The 17,760-nt window shown below is 35.6% G+C and overlaps 1 protein-coding gene across 1 annotated transcript; it reads left to right on the forward strand.

Moving 5' to 3' along the window:
• Positions 1-429: 429 nt before the first annotated feature.
• LOC138695068 (uncharacterized) lies at positions 430-15,020 on the forward strand. The gene is made up of 4 exons (XM_069819429.1): positions 430-586; positions 5,687-5,794; positions 8,573-8,633; positions 13,300-15,020. The coding sequence occupies exons 2-4, from the start codon at positions 5,693-5,695 to the stop codon at positions 13,620-13,622; spliced, it is 486 nt and encodes a 161-aa protein (XP_069675530.1). The 5' UTR covers positions 430-586; positions 5,687-5,692; the 3' UTR covers positions 13,623-15,020.
• Positions 15,021-17,760: the final 2,740 nt, after the last annotated feature.

Raw genomic sequence — 17,760 nt, forward strand, 5'->3', positions numbered from 1 at the left:
GAAGCTGGATTTCGCCATACATTGTAGCTCCCCAAATTCACCATAACGCTGAGTGGGTACCGGTCCCATACATTGGTCGAAATTTCATGAAAAAAACTTCTTCCCCCACAGGTATCGAACCAACAGTCTTTTCGTATTACTACTTTGACAACGCAACAACGGAGTGGGACAGAAAATAATAAGGAAAAATAAAGGTACCGTTACCCATCATTATTGACTGCTTCGTTTTGAATTATGACTTCGTAAGGCCTTGTAGGAACCATGAGGAAATTGTGTATATGGCTCAAATTCCCGCTCGTTTCTGGAAATCTGATATTTATGACTCACCCGTAGTGAGCGAACCTATCGGAATGTGACGCACACATACACAAGACGTCCGTTATCGTCATGTTAGGTGCCCCTACATAATTCTGTGTCATGACATTAATTTACGCCTGTCTTAAACAATGGAAGTGGGGGCATGCTGAGAAACTCGAAACAACGTCAAAATGGTGCCGTATAAAGGCCATCACATGCAAGCCTAACCCTCAGAGTCGTAACGGACATTCAATCAACCCGCACCATCAGGGATTTTACATAAAACTTCGTAAGTAAATTACTATCGTCTATTTTGCAGCAATTGGTTGACCTCTTAGGAATATTTCGTTATTCGGACTTGTATTATTGTAAGGCAAATTTGAGAACGTTCATGGCCCGCAGCAGACGAAATCAGAAAGAAGAAAAAAATATGTTAATAAACAAGACGTATATTCTTCTTATGAATAACGCAAGATTTAAGATGATCACGCCATTAATTATAAGCTTTAAATTATATACAGCAGCATTCTTAGAGATCCCCTACGTTTATTTACAATAACCACTATATAAAGTAAAGCTATGTTTTTAAATTATCCTCCATTACACGTTTATAGACAGTGTTGTGTTATTAATACATCCACCATAAGTATTAAGTAATAGTTTGCTAAATTATTCTCCATTGCATTCTTGCAAATCCATTTGTTAAAGATTTGTTAAATTGTCCACCATTACATTCTTGCAAATCCCTTTGTTAAAGACTTGTTAAATTATCCACCATTACATTCTTGCAAATCTCTTTGTTAAAGATGTATTTATTTATTCACCATTACATTCTTACAGATCCCTTTGTTAAAGGTTTGTTAAATTATCCACCATTACTTTCTTACAGATCTCTTTGTTAAAGATTTGTTAAATTATTCACTATTACATTCTTACAGATCCCTTTGTTAAAGATTTGTTAAATTATCCACCATTACATTCTTTCAGATCCCTTTGTTAAAGGTTTATTTATTTATTCACCATTACTTTGTTAAAAATTTGTTAAATTACCCACCATGAAATTTTTTACAAATCCCTTTGTTAAATATTTGTTAAATTACCCACCATGAAATTTTTACAAATCCCTTTGTTAAATATTTGTTAAATTATCCGCCATCACATTCTTACAGATCGCTTTGTTAAATATTTGTTACATTATTCACCATTACATTCTTACAAATCCCTTTGTTAAATATTTGTTAAATTATCCACCATTACATTCTTACAGATCCCTTTGTTAAAGATTTGTTAAATTGTCCATCATTACATTCTTACAGATCCCTTTGTTAAAGATTTGTTAAATTGTCCACCATCACATTCTTACAGATCCCTTTGTTAAAGATTTGTTAAATTATCCATCATTACATTCTTACAGATCCCTTTGTTAAAATACCCACCATTACATTTTTATAGATCCGTTGAAGAGTTGTTAAATTGTCCACCATCACATTCTTGCAGATCCCTTTGTTCAAGATTTGTTAAATTATCCATCATTACATTCTTACAGATCCCTTTGTTAAAGATTTGTTAAATTATCCATCATTACTTTCTTACAGATCCCTTTGTTAAAGATTTGTTAAATTATCCACTATTACATTCTTACAGATCCCTTTGTTAAAGATTTGTTAAATTATCCATCATTACATTCTTACAGATCCCTTTGTTAAATTATCCACCATTACATTTTTATAGATCCGTTGAAGATTTGTTAAATTGTCCACCATTACATTCTTACAGATCCCTTTGTTAAAGATTTGTTAAATTATCCATCATTACATTCTTACAGATTGCTTTGTTACATTATCCACCATTAAATTTTTATAGATCCGTTGAAGATTTGTTAAATTGTCCACCATCACATTCTTACAGATCGCTTTGTTAAATATTTGTTAAATTATTCTGCATCACATTCTTACAGATATGTTTGTTAAATATTTGTTAATTTATCCACTATTACATTATTACAAATTACTTTGTTAAAAATTTGTATTCCAATTTCATTTTAATTATTATTTTTCTTCGTTTTTTGCAATTTCATTTCACAATAATAATAATAATAATAATAATAATAATAATAACAATAATAATAATAATAATAATAATAATAATAATGGTAAATCTTGTTACAATGAGCACTACATGTAACTTCAGAATAATGACTAAAAAGTAGATATGAAGGTTAAATTTGTTACTTATATGTGTTAGTGTAATATTTAAGTAATGAAAGATCGAAGTAATGCATTAATTTCTTACTGAATGAAGTTTGTACATTGAATATTATATTTTCTTGACAGTGCGTAAAATCAATATCAGTGCTTAAAGTGATTATTTACTTTTTATGCAGTAGCGTTTTGAAGGTTCATTTTATGCACTGATAACCATGTGTAAAATGCTACTTTATGCACTACCGTAGAAAATTTTTTTAAAAATTAAAATGATGATGTAACACAACTAGGAATTTGAGTGGAAAATAAATATCAACGGATGCCTAGTAATCTAGTTGACAGAGTTAAAATTCTTCCTTTTATTTATTTTATCAAAGTCCCTGTGAAACGATAAAAATTTGCTGGTATACAAAATGTACTGGGATACCTAATAAACGCCAGTATACCATAATTGAATTGTTATGCATAGAAGTGCCACATAAGAACAAGAGCGATATTGGCAACGTCGGTATGGTACGATTTAGGAGACCACGTCATTTTGTAGACCAACAGTATTTATCTAATCTACAGAAACAATAGGAAAGAAAAATTTAAACTTTATCATTCTAATTGTAGCAGTAATACAGCCATATCCACCGGCGTGGCTCAGTCGGTTAAGGCGCTTGTCTGCCGGTCTGAAATTGCGCTCGGGAGCGGGTTCGATCCCCGCTTGGGCTGATTACCTGGTTGGGTTTTTTCCGAGGTTTTCCCCAACCGTAAGGTGAATGTCAGGTAATCTATGGCGAATCCTCGGCCTCATCTCGCCAAATACGATTCCCGCTAGTCTGATGTTGGGTTTTTTCCGAGGTTTTCCCCAACCGTAAGATGAATGTCAGGTAATATATGGCGAATCCTCGGCCTCATCTCGCCAAATACGATTCCCGCTTGGGCTGATTACCTGGTTGGGTTTTTTCCGAGGTTTTCCCCAACCGTAAGGTGACTGTCAGGCAATCTATGGCGAATCCTCGGCCTCATCTCGCCAAATACCATCCCGTTATCACCAATCTCATCGACGCTAAATAACCTAATAGTTGATACAGCGTCGTTAAATAACCAATTAAAATATAGCTATTAAGAAATACTATAGACCAGACTTTTATATATTAATAGTAGTAACAATACAGTAATAATAATAACAATAATAATAATAACAAAAATAATATTAAGTAATAATGATATTGTTTTACAATATTAAAATGTGCTGGTCAACAGTTATAATAACATGCAAATCTGACTTTCAGGTAGAAGCTCCCTATGAAGCAGGCTTGAATAATTTGAAGGGAGTAATTGTTCCGGGACCCTTCGCTTAGCGCACGAATGCTTCTACCGACTGAGCTACCCTAGGAACCATACACAACACCGTCACGATACCAGGCCCCGGAACAATTTTTCCCTTGAAATTATTCAGTCATAATAATACCCCAGCACAAGTGATACAATAGTACAATTTGAATGTAGTTACAATTTGAATGTAGTTACAGATTTACAAGAATAATAATACAAAATTTAAAATAAGTAAATTAAAATTGTAATATTAATTAATGGAAACATAAAAATAAAAATAAAAGCATCTTAAGCGAAGAATTTCTCTCTAATCTATTATATATTGTAGGCTACTATGAGAACAGAGGGATGATACAATGAAAATTAAGTGTAATTTTTAAAAGAATACACTAGTGATAAGTCATTTCCAAGAGCAAACAAAGTCTATACATTGAAATGATCAAATTCGCAGCCATGGTTGTTGGAATTTTTAATGCATCTGGAGACTAGTGAAAGAAATTTTGAATTTATATTACAGAAAAGTTTGTGGGCTATATTATCTTTTGTCGGAATATGTAAGCTAATATTAATTAATATTAATTACTTAATTCCGATCCGGTTTTATGTTCAACTGTGTAAGCAAGTTTTAATCCTGGTTGAGTGGAAGAGAAGGCCTTACGGCCTTAACTCTGCCAGGTTAAATAAAACCATTATTATTATTATTATTATTATTATTATTATTATTATTATTATTATTATTATCGTTTAAGAAGTAGTCACAGGATATATCGCCTTTGAGAACCTCACAAAAGAACAGATAATCGAACTCTCACTTTGAAAGAGGAACAGAGGTTAAGGATGAATAATTTCGAGGAAAAATTGTTCCGGGGCCGGGTATCGATCCCGGGACCCTTCGTATAGTGCACGAAAGGGTCCCGGGATCGATACCCGGCCCGGAACAATTTCTCCTTGAAATTATTCAAACCTGCTTTACAGGGAACTACTACCTGAAAGCCAGATTTATATAGAGGTTAAGGGTGTTTGAGAATAAGGTACTTAGGAAAATATTTGGGGCTAAGAGGGATGAAGTTACAGGAGAATGGAGAAAGTTACACAACGCAGAACTGCACGCATTGTATTCTTCATCTGACATAATTAGGAACATTAAATCCAGACGTTTGCGATGGGCAGGGCATATAGCACGTATGGGCGAATTCAGAAATGCATATAGAGTGTTAGTTGGGAGGCCGGAGGGAAAAAGACCTTTGGTGAGGGTGAGGCGTAGATGGGAGGATAATATTAAAATGGATTTGAGGGCAGTGGGATATGATTGTAGAGACTGGATTAATCTTGCTCAGGATAGGGACCGATGGCGGGCTTATGTGAGGGTGAAAATTGACTTCCGTGTTCCTTAAAAGCCATAATTCAGTATATATAAATAAATAAATAAACAAATAAATAAATAATAAATAAATAATAAATAAATAAGAATCAAAATGCCACAACATCCGCCATATTGCACTGATAATGCGCCTTCAAATTACCATCTGTTTCGACCCATGGCACACTTCTGGCGTGGAAGAAATTTCTAAAACTTTGAAGCCGTTGAAGTGGGTATGACCAAATTCTTCGCATCAAAACCAGAAAGTGTTATTGTTGTGGAATAACAAACCTCTCACTGAAAGGTGGCTAAAGACCATAGAATATAATGGCCTTTACTTTAAAGAATTGGTCAATTTCTTGTCACAACACACTCCATCTAAAATTTTTCTCCAAAACTGACTTTACTTACGAGATAATATCTGCGCTTCGAAAGCATTTTAGCCTGTAGTGAACGATAAACTGTGAAGGTATTTCTGTATGTAACTGTTTTTTTTTTTCAGAACAAAATGGTGAGCATGGCGATCAGATTCACAATTGTCGTCTTGGCAACGGTTATGCTCGTTGTGACAGCAGAGGAAGAATGCACGCTGGCGGCAGCAGGAGCGAAGGTTAGTTCAACTTCGAAACTTTAAAAATAGCTTTGATCAGTATCCACAGTTCCTAACCATATTATGATCGGCGCAGTAGACACATCTTCAACCTCGTTACCATGGTGAATTTCTTCGTAGACCACCATAATTTTTGTACCAGTGTAAAGAAATATAGTACACCCGACTAAGGCAGTTTTTTTACGGTTCAGACTAGCTTTGTACCACATTATAAGTGAGAGATGTTCATAATTTTTATAATAATTTTGTAGAAGTAGGCTTACTGGTTATCTTCAGAGAGAAATGGCTGTTCCAACGTACGAGTGGGAAAGAAATAGCGAATATGGGTATGGCTTCTTAGTATAGATAAGTGTACAAATGTACATATTATTTTATTTCGCCGGTTCAAATTAAATACAGAATTACCTGTCGCTTTGGTAGTGGACCCCAGTTCCTCAGAGTGGCTCCGTTTTTCGCTCGTCATTCTACCAAAAATCTGCACAGTTCCCCTTTCACTATCATATGCGTCTCGAAAATTAGGGCACCTCCTGTGTTTGCTTGACGCCGAAATCGCCGTCCGCTACAATAATTGTTCCTTGTGATTTGTCCAAATGTTGGTGGGTGGCAAGGTGATGGGTTCTACACGGCTAATATATTGGTGTAAGAGGAACTAAGACCTCATAACGGTTGTTCTGTATGGTTGTGAAACTTGGATTCTTACTTTGAAAGAGGAACAGTGGTTAAAGATGTTCGAGGAAAGGTGCTCAGAAAAATATTTGAGGCTAAGAGGAATGAAGTTACAGGAGACTGGAGAAAGTTACACATCGCAGAACTGCATATATTGTATTCTTCACCTAATATAATTAGAAACATTAAATCCAGATATTTGAGATGGGCAAGGCATGTAGCACGTGTGGGTGAATCCAGAAATGCATGTAGAGTATTAGTAAGAGGGCCTAAGAGAAAAATACTTTTGGGGAGGCCGAGACGTAGATGGGAGGATAAATTAATTTGAGGGAGTTGTGAAATATTCTAATGAGAGACTGGATCGATCTTGCTGAAGATAGGAACCGATGACAGGCTTATGTGAGGGTGGAAATGAACCTCCGGGTTCTTTAAAAGCTATTTGTAAGTAATTAAGGCCTAGTTTCAACTTTTTATCCTACTTATACGATACGTAATTTATATTTACTTACTGTTAATATGTTGTAGGTGTGAACACATACAATTTTAATATTTGAGGAGAAAAATTCGCTCCGGCGCCGGGGATCGAACCCGGGTCCTTGGTTCTACGTACCAAGTGCTCTGACCACTGAGCTACGCCGAATTCAATCCACAGCACCGGATATAATTCTCCTCCTTCAATGTTTCCCTTTTGGTCTGACTCCAAGTTAGGCATATATGTTGACGTTTTTATGTCCTAGTCAACTGCCATTATACAGGGGGCGCACTCAGCTGAGTGACTTGTTTGGCCGGGATTTTTCTCGTCAAATATTAACTGTCAATATTACAGATATTATTCTGTAGGACAAATTAATAAATCTTTAACATACAATTTTATTCATAAATATTTTAATTTTATTTAAAAAATTGTACTTTTATTTACAACAGGTTACAATCACTAATGTAGAAAAGAGTAACGCCTTGGTTTCAATTGAGTAAAGTAATTACTTGGGTTGGATAAAAAGTAATGGCAACAGTTCGATATTTCTGACATGGCTTTATTCACAGGGGTACAACATTTACGTACCTTCTATATAGTCGCCCCCCTTATTTATTACCTTTTGCCAAATGTTTGGAAGGCGTCGTACACCATCAGCGCGCCCATCTTTGTTGATGTTCCGTATTGACCGCCCTAAAGCACAGATAAGTTCATCTCTGGTATTGTACGGGTCCCTCGCAGTGGTTCTTTCACTTTGATGAAAAGATCGTAATCGCATGGATCATATCGGGTGAGTACGGAGGATGTTCCAGAATCTCCCATTGCCAGCGGTGCAAGAGGTCCTTGACAGCAGCAGCGGTGTGACTCTTTGCATTATCATGAAGAATGATGGGGTTCTGTACCACCAAGTGTCGTCGTTTTCTCCTGAGGGCTGGACGAAGGTGGTGCTGCAGGAACCTGCAGTAGTAGTCCGCGTTTACCGTCTCCTTGGAGGTACAGCGTGGTGCAGTATTACCCCATCAATATCATACCCACAATGAACATCACCTTCACAGCACTTCCAACAAGGCCTTCCCGAAACGCTTTAACCCACCGTGCCACTGTGCGATATGGCAACGCTGCATCGCCACATGCTTCACGCAGTCCCTGAAAACATTCTTGTGCACTACGACCTCGTGCCACTTCAATTTTGATCCAGGAACGTTGCTCTAGTTTTGTAAACATGATCTTAGGGCGCTCGCACTATCCCTATGAAAGTCAACGTTCTACACACTGCAGTAGATTGACAGAGTCTGTCGCCGCTGGCTACACTAACTCATCTAACAGTCCTTGTTCATGTCCATACAGCTGGCAACTCTCGAACGCACCATCGTTACATGACAGCAGTGTTGCCATTACTTTTTATCCAACCTATGTATCTAACTCGTCTTTTATTTCTTAAGAATTTTATAACTGGAATATTTTAATGTTAAATATACAATTCTCATATATTTTTAGTTGTACTACTCTACTACTAACAGTTTTTAATTTTAAGCTCATGGAGGGGCAATCATCCCCTCTAAATTACGTTTCTGTTTTTATGATTTCTACATTTGTGTTGATTTTTGTACTAATAACTCGTTGCTATTTTCTTTCAGTGTGAAACAGGTTCCGTGTGCTGTAGCGGTTGCTGTAATGCAGGAGTTTGTGCTGATGACGGTACGATTTTATTTACACTCAAGTAACACGAGCTGTAAACAACTAACGATATGACTAGAGTTGTTGCAGTGCTGAAGTCTTGTCCGGTAGTTTTAATGGAATACAAAAATAATTAGATATTCTAAGGTACAGAAAAGAAACTTGAATGCATGTATAGGAATCGAAGTATTTTTTAAAATTAATAGTTACAGCATCATACAGAGTGTCCCAAATTGATGTATACACATTTCGAAGCACTATTTCTCAGCAACGAGATGAGACAGAAATATGATTTTTGCGGTTTTGTATTCCTTAAGACCGTACATGTTCAAAATGGCCCCCTTCCGCCACAGTACAATCCCAACAACGACGTACAAATGAGCGACATACGAACGGGAATGGAATATAATTGATGCGGTGAGATCAATAACCATTCAAGTCCACTTCTGGCCATTTATTTTTTGCAAATTTGAAAATAAATTTTGGATATTTCCACAAGTGTTACGACTTTAAAAGTTGGTATACTACTTTGTCCTGATCTCTAAAACAACCAGAAATATTACGTGCAAAAAAATAATAATTAGGTAAGAAATAAAAAAGTTCTTTTGCATTTTTCTCAAAACTTGTGTGAATGGACTTGAAAGGTCACAGTGCTGGGTCGTAGTGCCCCCTCCCGAAAATCCCATTACATTCAAAATAATGACTGTCTAGATTCACAAACATTTTTTTTTCTAAAAAAAAAACTTTACAGAATAGAAAAACTTTCTTTGACATTTTCTTCAGTTATTTATGCTCTATCACCGGCATTTTTGTAGCAGTTCATATAATTAATTGATTAACTAGTGGACTTACTCGTGTTAATTATGTAAGATTTGTCCGGCTTACAGCTGTTTCAGTGCTTCACGCACCATCCTCAGAGCCTACTAGATCACGGCGTCATCTCGAACTTCTCTGCCTGTTAAGTGGGTGTGTTTTATTGTTGAAAGGTGTTGAATAGTGGAGTCGAATAGTGTGTGTGTACTGAAATTGATCTGTGTGTTGAGAATTTGATCGGGATGTGTTTTAGTGTGTTTGTATATTTCCTATTGTTCTAGTGTGTTTCAACACACAAAAACACAAACAAATAAATACGACCACACAGGTGTATACAAACTCACATGTAATAGTTGCGATAAGTTCTACATAGGACAGACAGGCAGATCTTTCCAAACACGATACAAAGGACACATTAAAGCAATAACCAGAGGACACAATACATCTACATACGCCGATCACATAACCAATACTAACCATACATACAACAACATAAATACGGACATAGAAATCCTACACATTTATTTATTTATTTATTATTTTTCTAATAATTGTAACATAAATTATAAAATATACAGAGAAACTTTAGCTCGCCCCTGAAAGAGTAGAACTCGTGCTCAGGGGTGGATTCCTGAATTGAAATTAATAATTATACAATACAATTATAATTAATAATTATACAATACAATTTGCAATTATAGTATATAAATTTAAATTTACAATTTTTCAATTTTTATAAAATCCATACATAACTTTTTAAATTTAATACTAGAACTATTAGAATTGACAAGATTAGGATATATTTTTAATATAAATTTTTTATATATTCTTGGGCCTAAATTACTACTATGATTAAATACTGTAACAGTGTTGCATTTTGGTTCAAACAATCTTAAAGAATTCATACCTTTTGTTTCATAACTACGAGAATACAATTCAAAATTATTTCGATTTTTATGTATGAATTTTACTAATACAATATAATAAATTTGTCTTACGTTAAGTACATTAAAGTCTATAAATAAATTTTGAGATGGAAAATCAATAGGTTTATGAAGACATATTTTAATTATTTTCTTCTGTAATAAATAAATAAATAAATAAATAAATAAATAAATAAATAAATAAATAAATAAATAAATAATACAACCCAAGAACCAAAAAACTCAACACACTAGAACAATACGAAATATACAAACACACCAAAACACACCCCTATCAAATTCTCAACACACAGATCAATTTCAGTACACACACACTATTCGACTCCACTCTTCAACTCCTTTCAACAATAAAACACACCCACTTAACAGGCAGAGAAGTTCGAGATGACGCCGTGATCTAGTAGGCTCTGAGGATGGTGCGTGAAGCACTGAAACAGCTGTAAGCCGCACAAATCTTACATAATTAACACGAGTAAGTCCACTAGTTAATCAATTAATTATATTCAAGTGTTAAAAGTAGTGTACGCAAGATTCAAAATGGACAGTTCATATAGTTTACAGTCTATATATTCTTTACTAGTACGTAAAACAACAGTAACACAGATTAATGTTTTCTTCCCGATATCTGACATGTCAACGTATAATCTCAAAATCGCTACGCTGCATGACATTTTTCACGTTTAATTTCCGACCACTCTGACTGCGGGGAGCATTCCACTTGTTTTCCCATAATAATCTGGGGCCGCGAGTTTGACACGTCTGAACTAAAAGTGATTCTTTAATTTGCATTTGAATTTAGATATTAAATAGAGAATGGAAAGAGACGGACAGCGTAGAGAACCACGAGGCACTGAGTTCATATTAGACTTCTGCTTTCATAGTAGCCTACCAGAAAGACGTCGGAGTAGATCTTTGATGTCAAAAGGTTATACTTTTTCTCTCTTATACCTCGAAGATACTGTAGATGTTCCACGTCAAAAGAGACATTTGGAACCGTGGAAAGTTTAAATGGGTTTTAAAATCTCATCCATAAGAAGCCAAGCATAATAATAATAATAATAATAATAATAATAATAATAATAATAATAATTTATTTTAGCTGGCAGAGTTAAGGCAGTAAGGCCTTCTCTTCCACTCAACCAGCAAAAAGTATACATACACATGTATGAACTTACAAAGAATTCAACAATTTGATTTAGATAATAGCTACATGTATACAAGAGTTATTTACAAATTAAACAACAAAATACTATGAACTATTAATTAAACACTGAAATACAAACTATATAGCAGAATTAAGCTAAAATACATAGAATGTTAATACATTTCAAATAATGTTAGATAATAGAAAGAGATTATTATGAGACAATTTTGAAAATACAGCACTATCAGGATGCATGTCTAAAGGAAGGAGTAACAATGTAGACAGTGATAGTCAGTATGATTGGAGTGAAATGCTAAGAAGGTTATCTCTTAAGCTGTTTTTAAAAGTGTTTATTGTCTTGCAGCCCCTAATACTTTGTGACAGGAAATTCCATTATCGCGAGGTGGATACTGTAAAAGATGATGAGTAACGTGATGTTCTATGAAGAGGTATACTTAACGCGCCACAGATAAGTGATCTGGTATTTACGTCGTGGTTAGAGTACAGATAAGAGAAACGAGACGAAAGGTAATTTGGTGTTGAAGTGTGCAGAATTCGAAAGAGTAATGACAAAGAGTGTAAAGTAATGCGTTCTTTAAGTCGGAGCCACGAAAGACTTGCGAAGGACGGTGATATGTGATCATCAGGCTTCGAGACTTTGGACCCGATACAATAAGTTTACCTCTGCATGCACTATAGGTTGTTGACTCGCTGCAGGTAGATAGAGATGTGCTGAGGTAATAACGTTGCTATTTAGAGTAGAGTACGGTAGTATGGGGAAACACACATATGTAGGCCTACATTCTGAAAGTAAATATACATTACACAATGATGATGTCAAAACAATGTGAAAAGCATTTATTCTCTTGTCTTTTATAAGCATTTGTGTTTAATTATACACAGTGTTAATGATGGAAATAAGCATGTAGCAATTTTAATTTTTCCTTTATCCTATTGGTCGTCTTTAGGAAGTGCAGTTACAGTACCGAATTGCAATTTACCTACTACAAGATACATTCTCAGTGTCTCAAACGTAAATCTTTTTCGGTTATCTGCCAAAGTTTGTACTGTAGAAAGCTGCGCTCTACGTCGCATGACGTGATAGGAGCAAAACGAAAAAACCTAACATCATTGCAGTCTCTAAGAGACAGTCCTTTATTCTCGGCTGACTCTATGTCCACTAATTTGCTGTTTATCTTACACAATGTTGCATATCCGTTATTTTTACAAAAAATTGATTTCCACTTCTGTTTTATACGTTCAGTAACCGGTGTACTTGATGTCTCATTAATTCTCTGCATCATTTTCTAAATTAATTTGAGGTCTTCCGGCATCTCTTGCTCTGACCGTGTAATAGTTTCAGACACAGTTTGTATGAAAACCAAATTATTCGTCAGAACCTTCAAATCCAGACAGTTTTCCTTTGCGTATTTGTTGGCATTTATTCTATAGTACCCACCCACTGTACGTTTTACCACTGTACACAGTACGCCGTTATGCGGATTTCCCATTGAACTGCTGTATTGGGTCCGAAGTCTCGAAGCCTGGTGGTCATTATTGTCGGATGTTGGATACGTATCTGACGCACATATTCTGAATTCGCTGTAACTTGACTGACAGTTCAGAACTAAGGTTACTTAACAAAACGTCACAATAATCGAAATGCGGCATTAGTAGAGTTTGTACTAGGGTAAGTTATAGTTGCTTGGGCAAGAAATTTCTTAAGCGACTCAAACAGTTATAGTGTAGGTTATATGTTGTAATTCCATCTCTTCTTTTATTGCAGGTAAATGTTATGACGAGTGCAGCTCTCCTCAGGACAATGGCCTTCTCTGCAACTCCACAGTGGCTATTCAAGCATTAGTTGATGGCGCGGGAACTTGCGTCACTGATATTCTCGGCATTGTATATCCTCTAATAAATGAAATAGTGGACTTGGTTAAAAAATCCTTAGGAGATCCCTTAGCGGCTCTAGCTAATACAGCTAAGATTATGGATGTTGTACAGAAACTCGCCGGTCTCACCAATTTATCCGCCTGCAAGTCGGTGTACACTTGGTTTCCTAAAACAATGGCGTATGTTATTGCATTAGTTAGCAGCCTTCACTGAGAAAACATAATTCATTGTTTTCAGAATAAGCTAATGTTGTGAACGACATGAAATAAACAAAAAACTGCAAATAATTACTTGATAGGCCTATTAATTCTCTTCCATGGCTCATTACTACTGAAAAAAATATGATGAGAGGTGAGAAAATAAGGTTCCAAATCCTCATAACTCCTTGCTACAGCGGCAACCTCACCGACAAGCTAGTTTCACAGATTGCTGTCTATACTACATAGAATAATTGAGGAGCATCGTTTCAAAACGTATTAGGTGCAACTTAAAATTTTTATTACACGAATGACGAAAAGCTGAATTACTCGTGAACCGGACAAGTTTTCAAAACACTACACAAAACCATTTTTAAGTACTTGTTTCACAGTTTACAAATATGACGACTTGGAACCAGCAGACTCCACAACATGAAAGGTAAATAAATAGAAAGTAACAAATTTAATTTCGTCCACTGGTGCACTTAATACGTTTTAAAACGATGCTCCTCAATTGATAATCATGCACATTAAAGTGGTACACAGCATTCCACACTGCAAAACAAACAAATGATTTCATATAAACCGTAACTGGAACCGTTTTCTTTATCGAGATATGGCAGCATTGCTTGACGGCCGTGGTAGGGACCTGCAATAGTCGTCAAGCAGCATTAAACCTACAGGAGACTCGTTACATGCCAGTCAAGCAACTGGTGTGAGAGACAGTCTTCAGAAGCAATGGGGGAGCCTTATCATGGCAGATGGATTGGACGTAACAGACCTGTTCAATGGCCGGCGCGTTCACCCGACTTACATCCGGTGACTTTTGATGTGGAACACCTGTTGAGGCAATTGTGGATGCATGAAATGAGATCCGGAATACGTCAAACAGCTTCAAACGCACATGATCGTCATGACGTAAGAGGATTTGGTTGTGTTGTGAATGTGCTGAAGGATATTTCCAGCTTCTATGTGTAAATAACAAACATTGTGAAACACCAAGTTGTCTTTGTTCTGATTTTCGACTATCATTACTGCGGTAACACAACGTTTTCGGCTACAAGTTTATATGAAATCATTTGTTTAGAGTGTAGAACTTTATATAGGCGTACCACTTTAACGTCCACAATTACATGTATGCATAAAATGTCTTTGAGAGATTGTAAGTACGTAGACTCATATTCTGTTGGCTGAAGCATCCCTAGACAACAGCTCGTATTTAATATAACTTCCTGGTTTTTGTTACATAGAGGTTGCCTTAATTTCTTCCTGCAGTCAGTAGTACGTGGCTTCAATCACGGTTGAAGGCAATAATTCTAAGATTGGCTTCTACATAGTAGGAATAAATTGGTTTACCCCATGTAGTAGCTGTACTGTATTTAAAAATAATATAATAAAGATAAATGAAGTAAAATTTTATTTCCATTACGTCATTCTCATCACTTTTGGTAAAAGATTCTATCCCAATAGCAAATGTACAGTTTGACTTTGAAAACGAGTATAGAAGCATCATCTCAAGATTTAAATGATCCACTGTCCTACAGGTGTAACAATATAAACGAACGAACTTGTGTGTGTGTAAACGAATATCAATTAAGATGAGAATATTTGACAAAACTAATGATTTAATTGTGAAGTGCTAGAGATTAAAAAAAAGAGCGAACTATCCAGCAAACCTATTTTAATGGTTTAACTATAATAACCCAATCAGCCTCATGTGAAAGCTTCAATTTATTACAAAATTAAATTCAAATTTGTAACAGTTGGACAAAATGCTTCAAAAATTAAATATAAATGTTTGTAAAGAATTGAAAGGTTTTGAAAAAACAATCATAGTAAAAAAAAAAAAATTTTCAGGAGAAACAAAAAAAATGTCTGGCATAGGTGTTGTTGACACTTCAAGTTTGAAAGTCACAGTGTCATTTCTTAAGGTGTTGTAGAAATTTGAGAAAACTGAAGTACAATTATAACTTAAATTATCCGATAGAAATACATGTGTAAATGCAGGTAACTGTGGACAATGTTTTAAGAAACAAAATACTCTGTTGTAGCTGAAGTGTGCTTCTCCTTTAATCTTCTTTTTCTCTATTATATCCTGCTTTTTCTCTTTTCGTTGCTTACGTTTCTTCCAAGGGATTACTTCTGCACCTAAAATTAATTCCATAACTAATACAACAATTCACTCGTCAAAGTATTTTTCATTGAAGTGGCTTTCGCCGCTTACGTAACAAAGCAGAACTACTGCCATTTTAAAATTGTATGGATAAATTTTTCAAGGTGATTCATTCATTCATCCATAGTGTTCTGTCCAAGGGCAGGTCTTCCATTTCAAACCCAGAATTCTCCAGTTTTTCCTATGTTCTGCCCTCCTCTTAGTTTCCGCATATGATCCATATATCTTCATGTCGTCTATCATCCGATATCTTCTTCTGCCCCGAACTCTTCTCCCGTTCACCATTCCTTCCAGTAGGTAGTTTCTTCTCAACCAGTGACCACAAGGTGATATGAATGGGACATTTGTAAATGCTACCATCGTCGTGGCTGGACAATGACTGTCTTCACAATAAAAGTCTTTGGACTGTGATTGTCTTATGATAACCACTGAAAATGTCCTATAACATAGCCCTTTGGTGTTTTTCCCCTAACTAATTCAGTAGATTGGCACTAATAATACACTCACCATATGCTTAATATCTCAAATTTGCATTTTCGTTTTCCAAAGAACCATTCAACTTATTTCATTAGGCCTATAAGATGTTCTTGTTAATTTCCTCCAACATCTTCCATATAGAAACTTCAATGTTGTTCAGAAACGTACTTTCTGACTTTCTATTGCTATATATTTTGTCGTAAATCTAGATTGTACTCTTGAAATTATAATCAAGAACAGAAACACATATTCATTGTAAGGTGGAACTTGAAGCATTATAAACGTAAACTGTCAGAAAAATTTGATTAATTAAAAAATGGTTATATGCAGAATTGTTCATTACAAAATAATTTTCCATGCAAGAATCAAAACATAAATCCAGTGTTTTATTTGTTCAGAGATACGACTAACTTCATGTAAATTATCATTGCATTACTGTCATATGTTAATAATTCCTAAGACCGAGGTATGCATGCATCTCCAAATTGCAAGTTAAATCATAGAACATACATTGTACTCATGCGCACGCAGATAAAGCTAAGATCACTATATAAAACTCTTCATTGCATAATATTACTGTATGCAGTTAATACTGTAAATGTTGTGTTAAGTTTATATGAATTTTAATAAACATTATGTACACTATTTATAACATGATAATTAGATAGATAGATGGATTTATTGAATAATATTATACATACAGATGTTATATTATCATAATTTTCTCTTAAATCCAATGCACTGGTCTTCTGACCGTACGTGCTTTCAACCTAAAACAAGTCCTATTTTGTAGGTTTCACCCCCCTCACCTATAGTTAGATCCAACCACTCTCCAAAAGAACACTTACTTACTTACTTACTTACTTACTGGCTTTTAAGGAACACGGAGGTTCATTGCCGCCCTCACATAAGCCCGCCATTGGTCCCTATCCTGAACAAGATTAATCCAGTCTCTACCATCATATCCCACCTCCCTCAAATCCATTTTAATATTATCTTCCCACCTACGTCTCGGCCTCCCCAAAGGTCTTTTTCCCTCCAGCCTCCCAACTAACACTCTATATGCATTTCTGGATTCGTCCATACGTGCTACATGTCCTGACCATCTCAAACGTCTGGATTTTATGTTCCTAATTATGTCAGGTGAAGAATACAATGCGTGCAGCTCTGCGTTGTGTAACTTTCTCCATTCTCTTGTAACTTCATCCCTGTTAGCCCCAAATATTTTCTCGTGCCGGAGAATCAGTCCCATTCCGATGCTTACTGTTAGGTTTCGTAACAAGCTGTTTTTTACGGTGATAGGTTGTTAGCCCTTCGCCCAACCCCCAAGCTGGAGGACCACCCCTTATCGGCTATCCACGATTGCTTATTCAATATATTCGCAGCTACCCTCCATATCTGGAGGCCGTCTCTTCTATCCGCAACCTGAGGACGCGCCATGCCGTGGTGATAGGGACCACAATACATGGCGAAAAGAACACACAGATTAAAATAAAAATGACTA

Source organism: Periplaneta americana, chromosome 2 (genome assembly GCF_040183065.1).
Source record: "Periplaneta americana isolate PAMFEO1 chromosome 2, P.americana_PAMFEO1_priV1, whole genome shotgun sequence".
NCBI lineage: Eukaryota > Metazoa > Arthropoda > Insecta > Blattodea > Blattidae > Periplaneta > Periplaneta americana.

Excerpts from the sequence above, each read along its gene's own strand:
- LOC138695068 (XM_069819429.1), top strand. The coding sequence starts at position 5,693 with ATGGTGAGCATGGCGATCAGATTCACAATTGTCGTCTTGGCAACGGTT. Across the intron at positions 5,795-8,572 it reads TGGCGGCAGCAGGAGCGAAG|TGTGAAACAGGTTCCGTGTG; the intron begins GTTAGTTCAACT and ends ATTTTCTTTCAG. Across the intron at positions 8,634-13,299 it reads AGGAGTTTGTGCTGATGACG|GTAAATGTTATGACGAGTGC; the intron begins GTACGATTTTAT and ends CTTTTATTGCAG.